Genomic DNA, 23,191 nt, shown 5'->3' with positions numbered 1-23,191 from the left:
ATTTTACATCGAAATTTGTTATATTTATTTTTATTTATTATTTTAGAGAGCATGCACACAAGTCGGTGGGGGACAGAGAGAATCTTAAGCAGCCTCCATGCGGAGCACCAGAGCCCCACTCAGAGCTGGATCTCAGGACTCTGAAATCATGACCTGAGCCAAAACCAAGAGTCCAACACTTAACAAACTGAGCCAACCAGCACCCCTATATCGACTTTTTTTAAAAATTTCAAGTATTCACGAAATTACACTGGAAACGTAAATAGCCTCGAATCATTTTCTGGTTCTGTGAGAGTCTGTGTATGACAGGCATCTCTGTGTTTGATGGGAGTCTCCCTGAAAAGTGATTTCCACATTGGTAATTAACTCCTTGAATCCAATTCCAAGATTTGTTGATCTTGGCTGGCATTCAGTCAATGTTATTTTGGATAATACAAAAAACGTTAATAACAGTGGTAGTGCTGATGGAAAACAAGGACAAAGTATTATTTCTCAAGATGTGTGTGGAGTATGTGTGTTTATCAAAGGGAATTAATAGTAATCTGGTTTTAAAATTACATAAGGGCACCATTACGTGTGGGAGGGAATTGCCAGTAAATCATCTGGCCTGCAACATTTAGGAACTGACTCCTTCAACCCTATGTTAACCTTGTTAAAACTAGGATATCATTGTTAAGAAGTAGGAAGGTTTACTTGAGTGTAGGCAATGTGTTAGTTTTATGTTGGATGTGAGTCAACCTTCTCAATAAGTCAGTGAAGGAAAACTGCTTCTAGAATACCTAACATCCAGGTTTTTACCTTTTTTTTTTAAGATTTTATTCATTTATTTGAGAGAGAGAGAGTAGAGTACAAGAGAGAAGAGTACAAGTTGGGGGAGGGGCAAAGGGAGAGGGAGGAGCAAACTCCAGGACTCTGGGATTACCACCCAAGCCAATGGCAGATGCCTAACCGACTGAGCCACCCAGGCGTCCAATTTTTACCTTTTTAAAAATAAATCTTTAAGGGGCGCCTGGCTGGCTCAGTCCATGGAGCATGTGACTCTTGATCTTGGGGTTATGAGTTCGAGCCCCACATTGGGTGTAGAGAGTACTTAAAAATAAAATCTTTTTTAAAAAATCTTTAAGGGGTAGAACAAGATACTTACAGATTCAATCTAGGAAGTATGTGTCCACCACAAAAAAGAAGACTCATTGAAAAGCCAGGATAGGAAATGTCCCATTATTTTCCAAATCACCCAGTGAGGTTGTCTCATACGTTATTATGTGTTTCACAAGCTCTACCAAAATAAGCAGTGGGAACCAGTCCTGAAAGTCTTGGAAATGATTTTGAATATGACCCCCAAAATAAGAACACCTAACTCATAGCAATGGTGAAATGTAATGGTCCTCCTTGATTTAATTAGGAGGTAACTATATATTCAAAATTCTGTTTGAGAGTCCATACATCCCGGACAGTGTCATTTCAGCTTGTAGACTAACCTCTCTACAGGAAAGGCACCTGCTCGATAAATATCTTGGGTCTTAGAAATCATAACACAGCAAGGTTCATAGTTATATAAATAAAAGGTCTTTTATCCTATCATGATCCTAAATTGCTGTTTGTTATCTTAAGCTGCCTGATAAAGGATTGCTGCAGAGCTGTTGGGTGTTTTCCAAGCCAGAAGCCTGCAGTACATCTCTCCTTTATTTGCTGCTTAACCATATGCCACGTGCACGTTATGTCCATGATCTCCTTTGATCCCACAGCCCCACCAGCACCAGCCCAGTGTCTCTATCTCACAGAAGAAGAACACGCAATGTCCACAGACTTCAAGGAACTTACTGGAGGTTGAACAACCAATGAGCGTGAGGGAGTCTCCAAAGCTGGTCCACTGGACTCAGAATTATGTCTACTACACCCTACTGCCCATCACTCCATCAGATGAGAACTGAGAATATGTGTGAAGTAAATAAATAGAAATTGTTCTCATTTTCCAATCATTGTGAGCCCATTTGGGTTTTCTCTTTTAAACTAAAAAAAAAAAAAAAATTCCGTGAACTACGTTGCAGAGTTGAAAGCCCTCCCTCTCTCTTGGGCAGCGGCTTGCATGTAAGAAACTTGATAATTTCATTCTTTGCTAGCACAGACTTTGCCAGTTTCCTGCTGAAGGTCCCACTTTTTAACAAAGTGGAATCACCTCTGTCATCCCTACAGCAGCCTCGGTGATAGCAATGGGAAGCATTCTTGGTGGAAGCCATGTTAGGGGCATCTACGGGCTGCAAGAGGTCACTGTCTTGCTAAGCAGAGTTAGAGTGGTGGTTGCCAGTCCTCGCTGCACATCAGATCCACATGGGGAACTTTAAAAACCCTGCCTCTCACGCTGCACCTCAACCATCAAATTAAAATCGACCATCAAATCGAAATCTCGTGGGATGGGATCCGAGCATCAGGTTTTTTTTAAGATCCTAAGTGACTCCAGTGCTCAGCCGAGGCAGAGAGTAATTGAGGTAGAGGCTCTGAACTACTTACCACAGGGAAGGGTGAGCCCTGGTGGCCAGGAGTTCAATGAACTATGTACTTTCTTTTTTTTTTTTTTTTTTTAAGATTTTATTTATTTATTTGAGAGCAAGACAGTGAGAGAGAGCATGAGCGAGGAGAAGGTCAGAGGGAGAAGCAGACTCCCCGTGGAGCTGGGAGCCCGATGTGAGACTCGATCCCGGGACTCCAGGATCATGACCTGAGCTGAAGGCAGTCGTCCAACCAACTGAGCCACCCAGGCGTCCCTGAACTATGTACTTTCACCCGTGACTGTATGTCAAGTTCACCGGGACAGGAAAGAAATTAGAATTTCCTCATGGTGTTCCCTGAAGCTCTATTATGTGGGAAATGGGCCAAAATTAGATTCCTTCTGCAGAGGAGGGAGTCTGTGTCTCATCCCAGAACACTGAATTGCTCTGCAGAAGTGGGAATCATAGCCAGACGACTGTCCCTGCACCTGCCTTGCCCCTTGTCCTTAGACTGCATGGGCAGTTCGTTGCGTTTTGGCAAAATGCTAATTTGATCTTGGAGATTCCAGCTGAGCATCCGTAATGATGCGAAAATGGAGCAGAATCAGAACGCTTGGGTCCGGCTTCCTTATTTTGACTGATCTGTGTTTTGCAGTCGTGGAGGGCTCACAGCATTTCCGGGGACTAACTTTGCCGGTCAGGGCTGACTTTGCCTGTCTTCGAGTCGTAAATGACAAAGGCTCCACCCTGTGAGAGATGATGAACTGAAAAGCCAGAAAGTGTCATCATCTTACCTTATTATCAGTAAAGCAATTCATCCTTTCTTTTTGATATACAACATTTCTCCAGACAGGAGTATCTGCTCATACTTGGGGGAATTCCACCTCCCTCCTTTTTCCCCACATGCTTTCTTAATGCAGTGTTTCAGAAACGTGCAGTATCACAGAAAAACTTGCTTCTGGGCCCTTTCTATAACATGGAAAACATGATCATGTTCCTGAACTGCGATCTGGTGAACTGTCATCGCTTAAATGGTCGATTAACAGCCAAATGATGAGTCGTGCCTTTTTCTCTTTTTTATCCACTCATCAGAGATTCCAATAGTGAAGTGACTGTGGGTTTAGGAAAATAAAAATCTTTGTGGGGCGCCTGGGTGGCTCAGTTGGTTAAGCATCTGACTTTTGATTTTGGGCTCAGGTCATTATGTCAGGGTTGTGGGATCGAACCCCGTCTGGGGCTCCACACTCATCTGCTTGAGATTCTCTCCCTCTGCCCCTCCCCCCACCCAGGCACATGCTCTCGCGCTCTCTCGCTCTCTCTCAAATAAAAATATTTTTTAAAAAATATTTATGGGGGCACCTGGGTGGCTCAGTTGGTTAAGTGGCTGCCTTTGGCTCAGGTCATGATCTCAGGGTCCTGGGCTCAAGCCCCGCATCTGGCTCCCTGCTCAGCAAGGAAACCTGCTTTTCCCTTTCCCTCTGCCTGCCACTCTGCCTACTTGTGCTCTCACTCTCTGTCAAATAAATAAAATCTTCTAAAAAAATAAATAAGAAATTAAAAAGTATTTGTGAAGAAATCAAAGACACACTTTCAACTTATGGTTTCTGAATTTCAGTTGCCCCCAATAATTCCCTCCGATGTTTATATCAATGTGTTTGGTTTATATATTATTTATATAGTATGCTCATTTTATAATATATAACAGTATATTTATGTAAAATATATTTACTATACTGTCTATTTTAAGAGGTTTACCTGCTAAGTTATTTTCTAATGCACCAGGGTTCATTAAATTAATAAATCATTACCTTCATAATTTTTAAGATTAGGCTTGCTCAAGAAAAAAAATTCATTAGCAAACTGTGCATCCAAATATGTACATGCATATAGGTAGAACTTTAAAGGAAGATTTTATTTCAGTTTGAACTAAAAGGGGAAGCTCCTTAGAGTTTAACAAACTTTTAACCTGAAATACTCCCACCAGAATATAGGGTTTCATAACTATGAAAAGTAATAATGATCAAAAATAAGATGATTTTTTAAATGTACCCTCTTACTGAATATTGACTACAGCCTCCCATTTTATTGCTAAAATATAGATTGCTTTTTGCACAGGGAATCATGGATCCCAACGCAAGCATTAAGCTTCTGTGACATCAGAAGTTACCACAGGATCGCCAGGGTGGCTCAGCCGGTTCAGCGTCTGGCTCCTGATCTCAGCTCAGGTTTTGATCTCAGGGTGGGGTGTTCAAATCCCGCACTGGGCTCCATGCTGGGCATAGAGCCTAGTAATAAAAATGAATGAATGAATGAATGAATGAATGACTATCAGGAAGAAAACAAAGAGGTTGACAAAAACCAGAGTGTCATAAGCAAGTAAGCAGCCAGGACATAACGTCATACAATACTATACTGCTGTGAGCCCGGCACAGTCTGTGGACCGAGGTGTATTTCTGAGTCTCCCCACACTGTCATAAAAATCCATAGCCTGATGGGGCCGGCCTGGGACTGAGATTCAGCAGGGGCTGAAGTACAGTATGAAGCAATGAGAAGTTCTTTGCAACACGGTTTGCATCCAGGTGTCCTCATGGAAATAAGCTATCAGTTCTTTGCTGAAAGCATGGGAGTCCTGAGAGCCCCCTTGCTGTACTCCCCCCTAGGTCTGGAGTCAAAAACTCAAATAACTAGTAATGTAAGTGAGGGCAAGAGGCCAAGTACGGGACCAAAGGGAGGGGTGATGACTACAGCAAACTAAGAGTGTGGGCATAGGGAGTCGGAAAGCGATGGCACTGCTCCAGCCCATCTTGGCTGTGTGGGAAACTGCGGGATTCTGTGTTGCCATTGGATTTCTTGGGAATGCTCTTAATTTTTAAATGCTGGCAACTGATTCAAAACATCTTTTAAAGATTTTATTTACTTACTTCAGAAAGAGAGAGTGAGAGCAGGAGTGGTGGGGAGTGGCAGGCAGAGGGAGAGAGAGAAATAGGTTCCCCGCTGAGCAGGGAGCCCAACATGGGGCTAGATCCCAAGACCCCAGGATCATGACCTGAGCTGATGGCAGACGCCCAACCAACCGAGCCACCCAGGTGCCCCAAAACATCTTTTAAACTATGTTCTGGATAAACAAAATACATCCACAGGCTGAATAAGCCCATAGACCACTAGTTTTCAGACCTACCTGTGCTATAGACAAGAGAACGAACTAACTCATTTGTCTGTTTATTTCAGGTCTGCCTTTCTTGAAAACCTAGAACCTTGTGCTCTCCAGCGAAATTACTGAAACCCATCTTTGCATGCTAAAAGCTATTTGTATATAACGCAATGGGGGTTTGGGTTCACTTTATTTAATAGCCCTACTAATGTTTTATTCTTGTCTTCACGTGCAGATTTTAGAGGAAAGCATGAAAATAAAACACCATCAGTCAATTCCCTTTCCAATGTCCCATGACAGGACCTTTCATCGGCTTGTTTATTAACACTTGTGGGTGTCGCCGGACCGCAATAATCGGAGGGCTGGTGAACTCGCTGGGCTGGGTACTGAGCGCCTACGCCGAAAACGTGCATTATCTCTTTATTACCTTTGGAGTGACAGCTGGTAAGCATATTGATTTTTTTAGCCTTAATTTTAAATATATTTGTTGGGCATTTTGACAATGAATAATTGTGGTGGAAAGAAAGCCATTAAAATAGTTTGTCCTTTTTTTCTTTTAAGATGGTATTTATTTGGGAGAATGTGCAAGAGAGCACAAGGGGGCGGGAGGGTAGAGAGGGACAGGGAGAAGAAGACTCCCTGCTGAGCAGGGAGCCTGGTGGTGCGGCCCCATCCCAGGAACCTGGGATCATGACCTGAGCGGAAGGCAGACACTTAACCCACTGAGCCACCCAGGCACCCCATATTTTGTCCTTCTTTTCTTCCACCCCACCACCCCGTATACTCCAGGAAATACTTTTTAACATAAGATATTAAATATGCCTTCCATGTGGAAAAACAACCTAACAAATATACTTGTCCTTCCTATTAGAATTTAATTAAATTTTTTATGATTTGTTCCAAGTGCTTGTCTTCTCTCTTATGAGGAATAGGAAAAGGAAAGTAATAATACAGACGTAGATGAATGGACTGAATATTAAAAAAACTAATAACATTCTCTCATTTAATAACTACAGAATGGAGCATGAATCATAGAATAATTATTTTCTCCTTCAGCCCTATTCAAATGAATGAAATAGCAGCAAAATTCACATATATGTAGGCTCTTAGAAAGCAAATCTAGGTCACTGGCTACGAGGCAGCATGGTTTACAAATCCATTCTGCAAAATACATTCCCAGCTATAATTCCCTTTATCAACAGGTAGCAGGATTCACATAGATAAGAAGCAGTTTCTTACTTGTACAATTGGATTGCCGTGAACCAGATCCAGCCTGACTTTCTTTTTGAGTACAGAGCTACCATCCTAATAATGACACATTGGCAGAAGTGTTGGTATAAGAGGTAAAAGTTAGAATTTGGAAACCTTGCTCCCCCCCCACCACTTATTATCTGGTGACTTTGGGCAAATTACTTAACCTACTCATACCTCAGTTTACTTATCTGCAAAATGGGATCATTAAGAGTGCTTGGTTTACAGGGTTGTTGAAATGATTAGAAGATCATCTGTATAAAGCACTTAGCATGATGCTTGTCACAAAATAGAGTTCTCAGTTAGTGTTAGCTAATATGCAATTGTCATATAGAATGTAACATTCTTATAATGAGCTTAAGGGCATGCTTTATGATAGCAGGAGACGTGAACACACCGGCTCACCAAAAAGTTGGCAAGTTGGTTCTCCGTAATTTACACCGATCCACATCTACACATAAAGCTCTTCTTTGTCCTTTGAAGCATAGTTTGGAAACCATTGATCTGAAGGACTTGGTAACAGATCTTCAAGAGTAATTTAAGATGTTTCCCGTGAGTGTTTTAGAAACTTTCCCCCAAGCACTCCAATGCGTAGAGTCCACACAGGGGTTTTCATACTAAAGGTGAGGAAATGAACACTCCTGCTGAGCCTATGGAGCCACACTGGGGTCCCTGCACAGACCCCTGGCACCCCGTGAACGGGATGTGGTAGTGGTTGATTATACAGATTGACTTGATCCTACAAACTGGGACTTGAGATTAAGTCTCATCATTTAGACATTCCTATGATTAGCGTCTTTGTTTACATGAACTTTATTTCTTGCAGTTGTTTATTGACCTGCAATTAATATTGTTTCCATATTCTTTTTTTAATTTTTTTAAATTTTTTAAATTAAATTTTTTAAAAAGAATATTGTTTCCATATTACTTTTTTATTCTTTTTTCTTAAGATTTTATTTATTTATTTGTCAGAGAGAAAGAGAGCACAAGTGGGGGTAGCAGCAGGCAGAGGCAGAGGGAGAAGCAGGCTCCCCGCTGAGCAGGGAGCCCAATGTGGGTCTCGATCCCAGGACCCCGGGATCATGACCTGAGCAGAAGGCAGATGCTTAACCGACTGAGCCACCTAGGTGTCCCATTTTATTGTTTCCATATTCATTCACTTATATATTTAACAAATATTTCTGGACCCAAGAACGTAGGAGAAAAATCAGAGGGCTGGTGAAAGGAAAGTGTGTCTTGAAACAGTCTATTGCTTCCCACTTTTTATACACAAAAACCCAAAGAAATTCTCGGAAAATAAATGTATCCACCTCCCACACAAACATATATCTAACTATATGTAACTGGAAAATCCAGCTAAATCAGTTAGCTTATACAGACAAAATCCTAGGCTGTCATTAGGGAGGCATGTGGAAACTGATTGGCAATCTAGCCCCTATTTAACAGAAAAGAAAGATGGGAAGATCTTAAAAAAGCAAGTGCTTAAGAGATATATTTCACTGTAAAATTTGCATTTAGGAAAAAAAAAAAACTTTATTGATATCCTTCTTCCTTCCAAAAAGCATTTGAGACAGTTTTGTTTGTATCTCTCTCTCTCTCTCTCTCTCTTTTTTTTTAACACCTAGACAATTAAAACTGTGTAAGAGTATCCTTCTATTAAGCAGGAAAAGAATGTCTGTTTGAGCAAACTTAGTTAGCCAAGGAAGTCTGGACTGAATTTCTTCAGCCTTAGCAGAGCTCCATTTTCTTAAGACTGTCTCCTGAAGACATCTTTTCTGCCATCCACACTGACCCAAGATCACAGGATTTTTTTTTCTCTCCCCATCTGGACCTCTTTCCTCTACTTGACTGGGAGGGCTATGGTGAAGAATTGTTCTAGGACCCTGCCCAGGGCTAGACATTAATGGGTCCTTGACTAACCACTTGGCTAAAACCCATATCCCCTGGGACACCTGGGTGGCTCAGTTGGTTGGACGACTGCTCAGTTGGTTGGACGACTGCTCAGGTCATGATCCTGGAGTCCCTGGATCGAGTCCTGCATCGGGCTCCCGGCTCCGTGGGGAGTCTGCTTCTCTCTCTGACCTTCTCCTCGCTCATGCTCTCTCTCACTGTCTCTCTCTCAAATAAATAAATAAAATCTTAAAAAAAAAAACAAAAACATATCCCCAAGCTCATGAATAATTGTGCCCATAACAGACAGTATAAACCACATGAGGAAGGGGATTCTGTAAAGGGCATGAATAGTGTAACAGGGAAATAGATACTTATAACATCGGGCATGGATTTCTTTTTTCCTCACACATGGGACCATCCATTATTCACACTAAGTTAGAATGAGTGCTGCTTTTAGGTTTGGGTACCTCAGTTCTCTTCCTATTAATCTTTTTATTCTGCTGTTGTTTAGAAATCCATAACCACATTAAATTTAGAATGTTGGTTATTGTCAGTAACAAAGCAAGATTTTTTAAAAATTAAACTTATCTTGTGCTCTCAGCAAAATCCAGATGACAAACTTCACAGACAAATGACCCAGTTTCGTCAACAAATTTCAAGAAAAAAGAGAGTTAAATTTCAAGAAAAAAAAATTTAAAGAGGATTAAGATTCAATAGGGGCAACTGGGTGGGCCTTATTTGGATCATGATTAAAGAGACGGGTTTTTTAAAAATATAGTCATTTATGAGACATTTCGAAATGTGAACACCTTCTAGATATTTCATGATATCAAGGAATTGTTCATTTTATCAGTTAAGATATAATGATTATGCTGGTTAAAAAATTCTTCTATTAGAGATTTATACTAAAATATTTGCACTTGAAATGATGTACATGAAATTTGCTTTACAATTGGAGGAAAGAGTATGTTTATGGGCTAGTAAATACTTTTCTCTGCCTCTTTAGATATTAGAAATGAGAAATTCTGTTTTTTTGTGGACATCAACATCATAAAAATTAATCCAGAGTTCAGTTCAAAATTACCAATAGCTGTTTTCTTCATGCTTATTTCTCCCATAATGCAAGTATTATTACCCTCACTGAGGTTTGCAAAGGGGCTTAGGGACCTGACCCCACCTCTGCTAGAAATCACTTAGAAGCTTAATTGTTCTCAAAACAAGGGTATCCACCCTCACGACTGGTTGAGGATCATTGACTTCTGACAGTTGCTGTAAATATCACTGCTTTCAGGTAAATAAAGGAGGTGGGTTGCTTCTGGAGGTTTCTTTTAGAAATTCGGGCTGAAGCAAAATCCTTCTTCAAAATCCTACGGGCCTGAGGTGGGGGGAGGGCTTATGAGCTGTTTAGTGGGGAAGGCAGTGAGCAGCGGAAAAGGAACAGGCTGGGCAGTGGGGTCTGAATTCCACCCAGGATTCTCCAGTTTCCTGCAGCAGGGTCTTGGGAAAATAACTTAACTCCTCATGAGGTTCAAAAGAAGGGCATAGGGATGCCTGGCTGGCTCAGTCTGAAAAGCATGCAACTCTTGATCTGTGGTTTGTGAGTTCAAGCCCCACGTTGGGTGTAGAGATTACTTAAATAAATAAAACTTAAAAAAAAAAAAAAGTAGAACCACAGCTAACTCCCGGGTTATTGTGAATACCCAAATACATAAAACCTATGAAGCAAGTAGCCCAACATTGGTCCTCAATTAATGGTAATGACTTTTATAATTGTATATACGATGGTTCTGGTCTTTTTTAAAAATCAAGTATTTCTGAAACTATTCAATGATAATGAACTAAGGAGGCTTCGGCTCTGGGAAACAAGATTGGTCAAAGTCTCTTTTGTACTCTCATGCTGCCGTTCTGTTGTCAGGAAGTCTTAAGAATTAGAACCATATGGCCGCATGATCACTGAAGTGGGTCTCAGGGTTTACCTCTGTCTGTACCTAGAAGTTGAGAATGCAACCCACAACCTCTTGGCCAGCATTTTATATTATTTTATTTCATTTCATTTTTTAAAATAGGTTTCATTTTTTTTAGAGCAGTTTTAGGTTCACAGCAAAATTGAGCAAAAAGTACAGAGTTTTGTTATGTCCCCTGCCCCCAACGCACACAGTCTCCCCCACCAGCCTTTTAATTTTGTCAACGGACATTACAAACTGTTCCAATTTTCTAAGAAAGATACAAGTGAAAATCAGAGCTGCCAATTAGCATTAGGTGGTTCTGACATCCAGTCACTGGGTATATTTATAGGTACCTTACTTTTATTCTTCCTATTAATTTGTGAACAAATGAACCCATTCCTGAGGCTTCTGCAAATTGTCCGGAATTCCTCTCCATCCGCTGGTACAAAAATACTTTCCTGGGCAGTTAAGGCAATTAGCACGGACAGCAGGGTCCCAACATCCGTTCATTCTTCCATTCATCTACCTTCTCATCTGTTCATTCATTCTGATATTCTGATGTGAGGATGCTGGCTTATTTTATTATTGGAGGAGCCCATGCTGGAGGGAGATGATGGGCTGGAAGCTTCCGTGAATGACCCTAACTGTGCTTACCCACAAGGCTGCTTTTTTACCAATATTATTTCTCTGTGTAATTAAAAGAAAGAAAGAAAGCAAGCAAGCAAGCAAGCATAGGGACGAATGTAATAAATGGCAGATGACCTCCACATGCTGCAAATGCCGGATATGGCCATTTAATGTTGTGCTGTTTGCTTTTTCTTCCAATCCAAACCGCGCAGGCTTTGGAAGCGGGATGGCCTACCTGCCGGCGGTGGTCATGGTGGGGAGGTACTTCCAGAAGAGACGCGCCCTCGCCCAGGGCCTCAGCACCACGGGGACGGGGTTCGGCACCTTCCTCATGACGGTTTTGCTCAAGTACCTGTGCGCGGAGTACGGATGGCGCAATGCCATGTTCATCCAAGGCGCCGTGTCCTTAAACTTGTGTGTCTGCGGGGCGCTCATGAGGCCCCTCTCTCCGGGGAAAGACCCGAATGACCCGGGAGGGAAAGATCCGCGGGTCGTGCTGGCTCACTCCCCTGGATCTAGGTCCAGTGGGCCGCTGGGCGGAGCGGGAGAGAAGGGTGGCGGGCCCGGGAACGAGGAGACCAGCGCTGACGCCCCGGCCCGGGCGAGCCAGGAGAAGGCGGGGCACAGACAGACCACCTGCGCCTTCGGGGTTCTGAAGACCGCCAGCCAGCTGACCGTGAGAGTCCGGAAGGGCTTCCGGGACTGGTACTCCGGCTACTTTGGGGCGGCCTCGCTCTTTACCAATCGAATGTTCGTCGCCTTTATTTTCTGGGCTCTGTTTGCCTACAGCAGCTTCGTCATCCCTTTCATCCACCTCCCGGAAATCGTCAATTTGTATAATTTATCGGAGCAAAATGATGTTTTCCCTCTGACTTCAATTATAGCAATAGTGCATATCTTTGCAAAAGTGATCCTGGGCATTGTAGCCGACTTACCTTGCATCAGTGTTTGGAATGTCTTCCTGATGGCCAACTTCACCCTTGTGCTCAGTATTTTTATTCTGCCCCTGATGCACACGTACGCTGGCCTGGCCGTCATCTGCGCGCTGATAGGCTTTTCCAGCGGTTATTTTTCCCTCATGCCGGTAGTGACTGAAGACTTGGTGGGGATTGAGCACCTGGCGAACGCCTACGGCATCATCATCTGTGCCAATGGCATCTCGGCGCTGCTGGGACCACCTTTCGCAGGTAAACCACACAAGGTTTTAAGAGCTTAGAGTACCCGTGGAGAGCGAGGTTGCGTTCTCATTCGTATTTTGAAGTCCAAGATAAATAAGAAGTTCCCATTTGTGTATATGCTCCTTTTTGTTCCCATTCCAGTCCCCCAACTTCTCATTTGTAAATGTTAGCAAGGTAATGGTCATTCTTTCAAGCAGAATGTACAGGAACGTTTGGTCTCTATCTCCAAGGGAAGTTGGCCAGGCTGGTAAAGTGGACAGTGGAATGGTGCAGAACCCCTGCCCCAGTCGGGAAGAGGCAGCTTCTACCCAACTCTAGCTGATTTCTGTCACTAAGAAACACGGAAAATTATTACCAAATCCTCTATTGTTAGCTCCCCCCCACCAAGAAAAACTAGGAACTCTGGGCTCTTCCGTGACCATTTCCAGATTTTTTAAATTTAATTTAATTTATATAGTTGACATACATTACATTAGTTTCAGGTGTACAACATAGGGGTTCAACAATCATGTGCATAATGAATTGCTCACCATGAGAACCATGACAGTTCCAGATCTTTAAAACACTGTGTGTGGGTCCCACACAACACATCTATGAGCTGGATCTAGCCCCATAGGAGTTTCTTGCCTCTGCTATCATCATTGCCACAAACTTAGCGGCTTAAAACAATACACATTTATAATCTTATAGTTCTAGGGGTTAGGAGGCTAAGCTAGATCACAATGAGCTAAAATCAAGGTGTCCACAGAACTGCGTTCTTTCTGGAGGCTCTATGAAGGATTTCTTTCCTTTCTTTCTTTCTTTCCTTTCTTTCTTCCTTCCTTCCTTCCTTTCTTTCTTTCTTTCTTTTTTTTTTTTTTTCCTTTTCAGCTTCTAGAGACTGCCTGCATCTGGGGTTCCTAGGTTCTTCCAGCCTCTTCTAAGCCGGTGATGCAGCAGTGGTCACAGACCTCTCTCTGATTTTGATTCTCTGCCTCCTTCTTTCATTGATAAAGACGCCCGGGTTACACTGGGTCTGCAGGACAACCGTGATAACCCCCATCACATCATATCTGCAGAGTCTCTTTGGCCACCTAACGTAACCTTCACAGGTTTCGGGGATTAAGACATGAGCAGCTTGGGAGTGTTGGGGCATTCTGCCCACCAAAGGCCCAGAGCCTGCCAGGTGACCACAGCCGGGACAAGCTCTCTCAGAAGTGTTCACCTCAGTTCGGTGGAGAACCTGATTCTTGCAATGGGCGTACCAGCAATCCCAAGCACCCAGGGGTCCTGCAGCAGCTAGGACATCTCTGAACCTGGGGTTTGTGGAAAGAACACAGGATCAGCAGGTAGGCTTAATCCCCAAGAGGCCAGGTACTGAGCAAAGGTGACAAGGTCCCCCCCTCTGTCAAAGATTGGAGGCAGGAGTTCACATAGTGTGGCTGGGGCTGGAGCCATGCAAAAGTGCTGTCCCAAGGTGTCCCTCCAGGCTGCCCAGCCAGGACCAGTGGCCGTTTTGATTCTCCGCCTCCTTCTTTCATTGATAAAGAGTTTATGGAGGCTGCTGGAGGTTTTGTGCAGTGTTGTAAGCTGACTCGGCAGAGCCTGACATGTTCAAATGCCCATACTCCCTGCCCATCTGGCCCCTCCTGGCCCTTCATTCTCATATCCTTTGCAGGAATATCTCTTCCAGGGAACCCCATGGGTGCAGGACAAAGCCTTCCCCGCCCCTTCCTTTCCGGTCTCTCGAGGGATCATAGAGTCATCTCCCATCCGAAGACCCCACTGGCAGAAGGCTTGTTTCAACACATTTACTTTGAAGTGCCCCGCAGAATTTGATGTTCAAGACATCATGGTTTTTTGTCTATACAGCTGACAGTTTGACAGCTGGTTGACTAAAGGCTTAAGAACCAAGGTGCATTTTAGGAAATCCAGTGGCCGCCTATGGGGGCCCCTCCTGGGCTAAGCTGCTCCTGTTCTCTCCCTGTGCACAGAGACGTAGGCTCAGAATTTCTAGATGAGAGTGAATAACTATAGCTGTGCAGCAAACTATATTGGCAGCTGTAAGGTCAGAACTTGTTCAGTGATTGCGTGTAGAATTTTCTCTCAGGGATACATTTGGCTATAGGACAACACCCCACCAATGGTAGCTTAAACAGAGATTTAATTGTGTCACATAATCTGAGATCTATATTCAGAGATACTGGATGGTATTGGGACAGTGTCTCCAAGACCTTCCTGGCCTTTTCCTCATGCTAGTTGCCTCATGGCCACACAATGGCTGCTAAAGCTCCAGCCCCTACATCTTAATTTATACCAAAGAGGAGAATGGGAAGAAAGGCTCAGTTGCAGCCGACTTCCATTTTCATCTGATTGGCTAGAACTGCATCACACAGCTAGTCCAAGCTTCAAGGGGAACTGCATTTAGCTTCCTAGCCTCTGTACTAAAGGGAAGAAAAGAGAAAAGAATGGAGATTGGGGGTTGGTCAGGCAACCAATGGTACCTTCCAGAGATGTTAAACTGAAATATCCATTAAGGGGATGCAGACATTACCAGTGGCTCATCTACTCTCTTCTTAAGCTATATTGTCTGTGGGAATGGAATCTGTCACCGATGGTTCTTTTCATGATCCAGGCGTACTTTCTGCTTCTAACGGTACGTCTGGGGTTATTTTTACACTGATCTACCAGATTTCAGTAGCAACATCACAACACAGCTGTGAGGTGCGGCTTAAGCAATTCAAGATACATGTTCATTAAAGTACCAAAGTTGGCCAGTATGGCTTCCTTATCTCATTCCCATGTCACGTCCTTCTCACTGAATAGCATTTCAGTGCACTTTTTGGAGTGGAAAAGAAGGGAATTAGAATAAGAAGCAGGGGGGCGCCTGGGTGGCTCAGTGGGTTAAATCCTCTGCCTTCAGCTCAGGTCATGATCCCAGGGTCCTGGGATAGAGCCCCGCATCGGCCTCCCTGCTCAGCAGCGAGCCTGCTTCCCCCATCTCTGCATGCCTCTCTGCCTACTTGCGATCTCTCTCTGTCAAATAAATAAAATCTTTAAAAAAAAAAAAAAAGAATAAGAAGCAGGGAGTTATCGCCAAATCCCCCGTCATCAGGCGTTACCCCTGCCTGCTTAGTGTTCCTCCCTAGAAGTGGATCTGGAGCTGAATGTCATCCACCGTGGAGGGTAGAAACCATTGTATTAATGGTGAGGAACCGTCTATGAATGAGTGTCAGAGGCTGCCATGAGGACTTGAAGATCAGTGTTGTGTTATGTGTCTTTAAGCCAGCAACCTCAGAGGACTCTCCTTTGTGTCTTTCTCCTCCTTGCACTGAAGTCATGAGCTAGAAGAATGCTCAAGAGCATCATTGCCTGACTGCGTTGCATTTAATTCATTGACTTTCCAGACCAAGGAGCCAATGTTGCCATGAGACGAGGCCCGCCTTTTACGCCTTATAGTTCAGAAGTGACTTACAGTACGAGAGACCAAATTACCACATCACATTCTTGCTAGAAATTCAAAATGGGCTAGGAATTATTACTTGCAGTGTTTGCTACAGGGAAAATTATTGTTCACATTACCTTTTTCTTTTCTAATGGGTTCAGAAATGAATGTGTTTTCCATTTTTCAAAGTGGCTTCTACTGGCATTAAGAAATCTGGCACCATTTACCAGCGTGTTAGACAATCACAGAGTTCCATTTAGGCGAAGAATATACAATCAGATAGTGAAACAGACATTGCAGCTGTGTCATTTAGCAACATGAACTTCTTGATCTAATTCATTTATAATATTGTTGGGCATTCAGTTCCTCTCCTGTAAAGATGTAATAATAGTGCCTACTTTTCTAGATGTTTCCAGTGTAAAATATAGCAAAACGTGGCCACCGGATTTGACTAAGAATCTGCCCATACCTCCTCTCTTTGCCTAAAATGTAACAGCCTAGCAAAAATTTGCAGTGTTTTCCATCAAAGGCTGGGAAGACCTATTTAATAAATAAGAAAAACAGCCATCATTCCTCATTTGACAGACTCAAAGGAAAAGTAAATGCAATGTAATAGGGAACCAGATTTTTCTTGGAAGCTGTTGATTTAAATTGATGGTTGGATCGGGCTTGCCAAGGATGCCAGGCTCTGAACCAAGGAGCCAAAATCAGATCTGTAGGGAGAAGTGGTGAAGGATGAATGAGGTGGGCAGCTTGTCAGAAACATCGTTTCTCTGAAGACTTATATCCATGCGTGCTGAGGATCAAAGCACGGAGTGAAGTCCTGTCTCTCCTGACCCGCTTTACCTCTGACCCAGGAATGGAATCAATTCAAACTGGCAGAAATGTTAAAATGGGCACCAAAGAAAAAGGGCAGGATCCAGAGTCTTTTAAAAATAAATCTGAGGGACGCCTGGGTAGCTCAGTGGGTTAAAGCCTCTGCCTTTGGCTCAGGTCATGATCCCAGGGTCCTGGGATTGAACCCTGCATCGGGCTCTCTGCTCAGCAGGGAGCCTGCTTCCCTTCCTCTCTCTCTGCCTGCTTCTCTGCCTACTTGTGATCTCTGTCTGTCAAATAAATAAATAAAATCTTTAAAAATAAATAAATAAATAAATAAATAAATAAATAAATCTGAAAGGTAGACTAGAGAAACCTATGGTGTTAATTTAACATAAAATTTAGGATTACTCCCCCCCACACACATCCTTTACTATGAAATTGTTTGGTCAAGTTGGGGCATTTTTTGAAAAAAGGACACATGAGTTACTAAGACACCCTTTTCCAAACATTTATACATTTAGAGGAAAGAAAATATTTTAAAATATAATGAACTCAGTTAACAGCTGTAACAAAGTATAATATACTTAGGGTGTTCCAAAGTCTGCAGAGACAAGAGGGAAGATGGAGTGGAGGGAAGGGCATGTTAGGTTGTGCTAAGAGTGATGGTGTTTTTACATAAGGGGGAACTGTGTATGTACAGACAAGGAGCCAAGAGAAAACGTGTTTGAAACTCTAAAATCTTGCGACTTGTGCTCATGGTTAAGCTGGGGGCTTCAGGGGAAAGAGGTAAGGGCCACTTCACAGACCCCCAGAGCTTATATTCAACCACTTCAAAAAAGTCAATAAACACTGAACTAAGTACAAATTAATTTTCCAATCAGGTAAGACTTTGTCCTATTTCTGGGATCCGTGTTCAGCAGCAAGGATAGTTCTGCTCATTCCAGCTGTCAGTGTTTGTGATTTATAGGATCGTTTATTCTGTCACTCGATCATAAGAAAAGCACAGATTCCGGGCACCTGGGTGGCTCAGCCAGTTAAGTGTCTGCGTTTGGCTCAGGTCATGATCCCAGGGTTCTGGGATCAAGCTAAGCAGGGAGTCTGCTTCTCCCTCTCCCTCTGTCCTCCATCCCTACTCCTGTGGTCTCTCCCTCTCGCTTGGCTCTCTCTCTGAAATAAATAAAATCTTAAAAAAAAAAAAAAACAGTTTTAACTGTTGCAGTGACAAGATTGGCTTTCATAGGGGATGAGTGGAGTATGAGAACCTCATTTGTATTTACTGATTGTTTTTAATGGTAGCTTCTAGATAATCCCGCCCCACACTCTGCTTGTAGACACGACCTTGCTGCATTATCTCCACACGGACAGCCTCGTCTTGGTAATTCACAGCAGAGCGCAATGGTCACATGGTGCCTCTGACCCAAGCTAGGTGTGTTCCTGTTCAGATGTCAGTGTCGCAGCGCCTTTCCCATTCAGTTCTGAAGCCAGGGTCTTTGCTTTTTGGATTAGATGGCTCATCTCCCTTGTTCTTGTCTCAAATTGGAGAGTGGGAAAAACTGATAGAGACTTTTACTAAAGTTACATCTCAGGAGTCCGGTGTTTTCTTCGTTTGTGTGTATCAAACAACACACTCAGAAAAGTTGGTTAACTTTTAAAGGAGATCTGGAGTCTACAGATTTGAGTGGTTACAATATATAAATGTTTCAGGCTGTCCAGTGTTTTCTTTATGACTACTTTGACTCACCCTGGTGCATTAATTATGCACAAGACACAATAAACAAAGATGACACACAATTGCTAGGAAGTCAGAGCAAAAAGCAATGGCTTTCCTGTAGCGATTTGCTGCTGGGGGAAGGTTGAGTTGCATTTATGCGTTCGTTTGCCAGTTGGATATTTTTTAAAAGACGTTATTTGAAAAGTGGTCATGGAATGCGACGTTTGGTCCTTAAATCCTTCCTATTTTCCTTGTATCTTTGCTAATGAATATACTTGTTGATATGAACAAAAGTGAATGTTCAAAATTTACGTTTTTACTGTAAATGAAATTCCTGTGCATAGCTTAATCCTCTCAGTTCACATGGTTTGGCTGCATGGGGACCCTGAGCTGTGACTGATTCTTTGATTTAATCGCTGAAACCTAATCACATTTCATAGTTTCTGAGGCTTTTCTTTCACATTTTAACATCTCTGAAACTGGAATGCATTTTACAAAGTCCCGGGAAAACATGGAGTCATATTTTCATTGACAAGGACATCTCTTTCTTATTGCCACAGAAGATAATGATGCATCATGCAGTTCATGATATCTTAGAACCCATGAAATATAATCGTTTTTTCCAGAGTGCCTAGTAAGATTATTATATGAAAGTTTTAGATTATAGTATTAAAAACTGATCATTCAGTCAGCACTGAAAGCTCTACCCTTGACAGTGTAAAGTTCTTTGTATATAGAAATATTAAAGTTTCATAGCTGTCAATGTGAATTTTGTAAAACATGGAAAATTTTATTCTTTCTAGAACTGATGTTTACTCTCAAGTATTCCACAGGGAATGTATTTTCAAATGTCTTCCACTCAGCTTCTTTTGATATACCCTAGAAACTTCTTCAGATGAGTTTTGAAGGTTTTAGAAAAGATCTGTGGTTACATTTGTGAAAAAAGAAAATCATTAGGTTCACTTTTCCCTGCTGGCTTTGTGCCAGCCTGAGAGAATCTGAAGTCTGCCAACCAGATCCTCCCAAGGGTCGGCCAGCTCCTGTTTCCCTACCTTAAGCACTTTGTAAGGTACCCTAGCATCTTGGGAGATAAATGCCTGCCATTCTCAGGCACTGCGAGACTCTGGCTTATATAGCCTGGGCTTAAAAAATGGCAAACTGACATATTTGGGGGATGACATGACATAGAAATAAATTCCTATAGAAATATTTACAGTTGCAATAATTGTGTTCTTGACTCTTACCAACTATGTTACACTGAATATATTCCTTTTTGTTTTGCAGGCTGGATCTATGACATCACAGAAAAATATGATTTTTCCTTCTATATTTGTGGTCTACTTTACATGGTAGGGATACTCTTTTTACTTGTTCAGCCGTGTATTCAAATGATAGAACAATCCAGAAAAAAATACATGGATGGTGCACATGTGTAGCGTCATGTTCTGTTTCCTGTAAGATTTCTTTGGGGGACCCATGCCTACCTCACATGGTTGCTGTGAGGAGCCCATGACATCGTTGGGAAACGCTTTGTCTGGTAGCCGGCACTGTCGTTTGTAAATGACATGGACTTCATTTGAAAGCAGCACTGCCTTTCCGTTTGGGGAGAAACAATGTCGGAAGGGATGAAAGACGACATACATTTTAAAGATGACAACGTCCTTCAGGACGGCCTGTTAAATAATTGGTAGAAAAGCCCTTACAAAATCTATTCTGTCTCATCATCCACTGGGACTAAGGTTTTTAGAAACAGCTTCTGAAACAAAGACAAGGAATAAAGTCTTGTCAACTCATCTACTCTTTGTACAGTGAAAATAAATTCTCTAAATGCTTCTGGAAAGCTTACAGGTAAATGGGTTTCAAGCACAAGAATTTGATTAGCCTTCAGGCTTATTACAGGGAGCTGTTGATCTACTAGGGAAAAGCAAAGGCAGGCTCTAATTTCACAGGTGATACATTTAGTACAATGAAAAAAACATAGTTTATATTTTTATGAAAGAATTCTGCAGCTAGTGAGTATAGTTTTTCAACCCTCCTCTAAGAAAAGCATCTGTCCTCAATCCTAGTTTAGTACTAATTAGTTATAAACTGAATCTTAATTCAAAATCTAGATAAATAATAATAATTTCCTTAGCAAAAAGTCATATTTTTTCACACAAACATTGAATCAAGGGCTAGGATTCAAGCACTTTCATTTGTATCATTAACCTCTTCGTTTATGAGCATAATCGGGGGTTATACAATTTTTTCTGAGTTTCTCCTGCATAGTAAAACAGAGATGAAACTGCTGGTTGTGTATTGGCAGTTAAATCATCTGAAGTGTGTTACTGATCCAAAATGTGAGACTATCAAGTCGTGAGGGTCAGAAATGGAATGCCCTTGGTCTAGACCTCTGTGCACCTAACGTTGGAGTAGGTGGTAACTGACAGCACTTCTCCAAGGCCTCTTGTCATATAGACCATACATTTACCTGAGCTCAATACGGTTTTGGAAATTGGTCTCTTGACTCATTTCATACACAACATAACTGTAATCTGTGACATCAGATGATGTTCTTCCTTTATCTGAGATCTCTATTTTTCTAAGCCAAACAGTTTTCAGCCTGCAGAATGTTCTTCCCCAGAATCATTTGGAAATTCCTGGCTGCCTTACTTGTTTACACACATTTTAGAACTATTTCAATTTCTACTCACAATTTGCGCATCACATACACACAGATCCTTTCATATCATTGCCAACATCTTGGGTCAAATTTATCTGAAGTGAGCACAGACCATTCTCAATTACCCTTGGTAATTAGAGACAAGAATAGTCCTAACAATTGGAATCACAGAGTGTTACCCCAAGCTTTGTTTTAGCCAGCAGTTTCAGACTTAACCTCCACCGAACGCTTTAGAGCTGTTAACAAGGAATTACAGGGACAAGCTTCCTTTTTCTTCCATCTCCATTATTTCCTGATCTCATGTCTAGTGGGAAAGGTTTGTATAATCAAAGGGACCATGAAAATCCCAATAATAATAAAAGGCAGCTAATGGAAAAGAGAAACAAAAGCATGATTAGTGTACACACTCAATATTACCTCTAATAACTCGAGAACCGCCTGTAAATTGTTATAGGTAATAAATTGCATGTCATCCTCTGTTTGGTTCAACACAATGACCTATTTGTTATCATTACAGCTTTGGCTGCTGTTTAAGAATCCAGCTGTCTATTTTGATAAAGGTACTCTTAAATCCTGCAACAATGCTGTCTTTCTATATATATTTACTGTAAACTCAGATAATGAGACCGAGAAAACATGTGTGTTTTAAAACTGACTACATGACTTCCATGACTTTCATTTTCAGACAACACCAAACGAAGTATTTTCAATGGTGCTCTAGTCAATGCATTCTGATGTTCACGCTGCTGGCTGTGCATCTTAAACAGGAATTTTTTTTTCTAGTTCCCTGGCTTTCGTTATACCGAAGTTAGATCTGCAATTTATACAGGTGTTCGTTGACTCTGCATTGATGGAATAGTGATTTCTACCGAATCAGAAGATCCTATTTTACAAAAAACAGTAAAACTTGCTTGCAGTATTCATGTTGACAACAGAATAAAAGAGAATGCTCTGAGGAATTACAGCAAATATATGCATACTTCCTGTTTAAACTATGTTATTCTTTACAGTTCTTTGACGATATTATTAAGGGTTAATTGTATATTTATCCCGTGTGCTTTATCGTGTTCCCCTCGCATATCTAAGTCATTTTTATTTACATACAATGAAATAAATTTTGTCCTCTTTAAAGATGGTCAGTGTGTTTTTGTGTAAAATCTCTATTTTCTTGGCTTTAAGTGGGGAAAGTCCTAAGACATAACTGATGTTTATCTGTGTGGTTCTTTCCGCTGGAACAGTTTTTCTCTAAATGTGGTCATAGAACCACCTGGAGAGGATCCCATAGGGTGGTTGTTAGAAGTGCTAAGTTCAGCAATTAAATTTGAAATGTACACACTTTTTAATCCAGCAATTGCATTTCTAAAATTTTTCCCTACATATGAACAGAGACAAATGAACAAAGATTCTTAGATTTGTTGTTTGTTATTTAAAAAAACTAGAAACAAGTTAAATGTCCATCAATGGGGAACTATAAAATAAAATATGGTACTTATGCAACTATTTTTTTTTTTTTTAAAGACCCATCTAGGGCGCCTGGGTGGCTTAGTCAGTTAAACATCTGCCATTGGCTCAGGTCATGATCTCAGGGTCCTGGGGTCGGGTCCCATGTCTGGCTCCCTGCTCAGCAGGGAGTCTGCTTCTTCCTCTGCCCTGTCCCCCAGCTTGTGTGCTCTCTGTCTCTCTCAACCATAAATAAATAAAATCTTTAAAAAATGAATAGTGGCATTATTTTACATTTTTGTGAATTTCTTTAATATCTGACTTCATAGAAGAGAGCTGGATTCTCATCTTCACTTCTGCATTCAATGTGCTGTGATATGTGGTTTTGATTGACATGCAAGAAAAAAAGTTCAGCCTTATACCAATATGTAGTTGGAAAGGGGAGGAGTATTTTAATAGTCTTTTCAGAGAGTTGTAGGTTTTTTTTATTTTATACCATGCCAAAACTCAACACACTTGTATTTCTTAAAGGTCTGTTGCAATGTGGAATATGACATAGTATCAGTGAACTCTTTGAACAGTCTTCACTTAGAGGCCATTGAT

General features: G+C 41.7%; 1 protein-coding gene across 4 annotated transcripts in view; it reads left to right on the top strand.

The window, feature by feature from the left end:
* SLC16A14 (solute carrier family 16 member 14) overlaps window positions 1-22,273 on the top strand; it is a 30,456-nt gene extending 8,183 nt beyond the window's left edge. For 2 of the 4 annotated variants that reach the window (XM_032857436.1, XM_032857437.1), the window contains exons 3-7: window positions 5,938-6,081; window positions 11,567-12,541; window positions 19,290-19,324; window positions 19,771-19,835; window positions 21,932-22,273. In XM_032857436.1, coding sequence (XP_032713327.1) covers window positions 5,938-6,081; window positions 11,567-12,541; window positions 19,290-19,324; window positions 19,771-19,835; window positions 21,932-22,007 — 1,295 coding nt within the window. In that variant the 3' untranslated portion in view covers window positions 22,008-22,273. Of the gene's footprint in view, window positions 1-5,937; window positions 6,082-11,566; window positions 12,542-19,289; window positions 19,325-19,770; window positions 20,280-21,931 lie in introns of those variants that run through there. The other 2 variants (XM_032857439.1, XM_032857438.1) reach the window with 2 other exon arrangements.
* The last annotated feature ends 918 nt before the right edge of the window (window positions 22,274-23,191 follow it).

This window comes from Lontra canadensis, unplaced genomic scaffold (assembly GCF_010015895.1).
Source record: "Lontra canadensis isolate GAN:19392208 unplaced genomic scaffold, GSC_riverotter_1.0 scaffold13, whole genome shotgun sequence".
NCBI lineage: Eukaryota > Metazoa > Chordata > Mammalia > Carnivora > Mustelidae > Lontra > Lontra canadensis.
The sequence above is the reverse complement of the archived record's forward strand: the minus strand, read 5'-3'. Positions and strand labels throughout refer to the sequence as shown.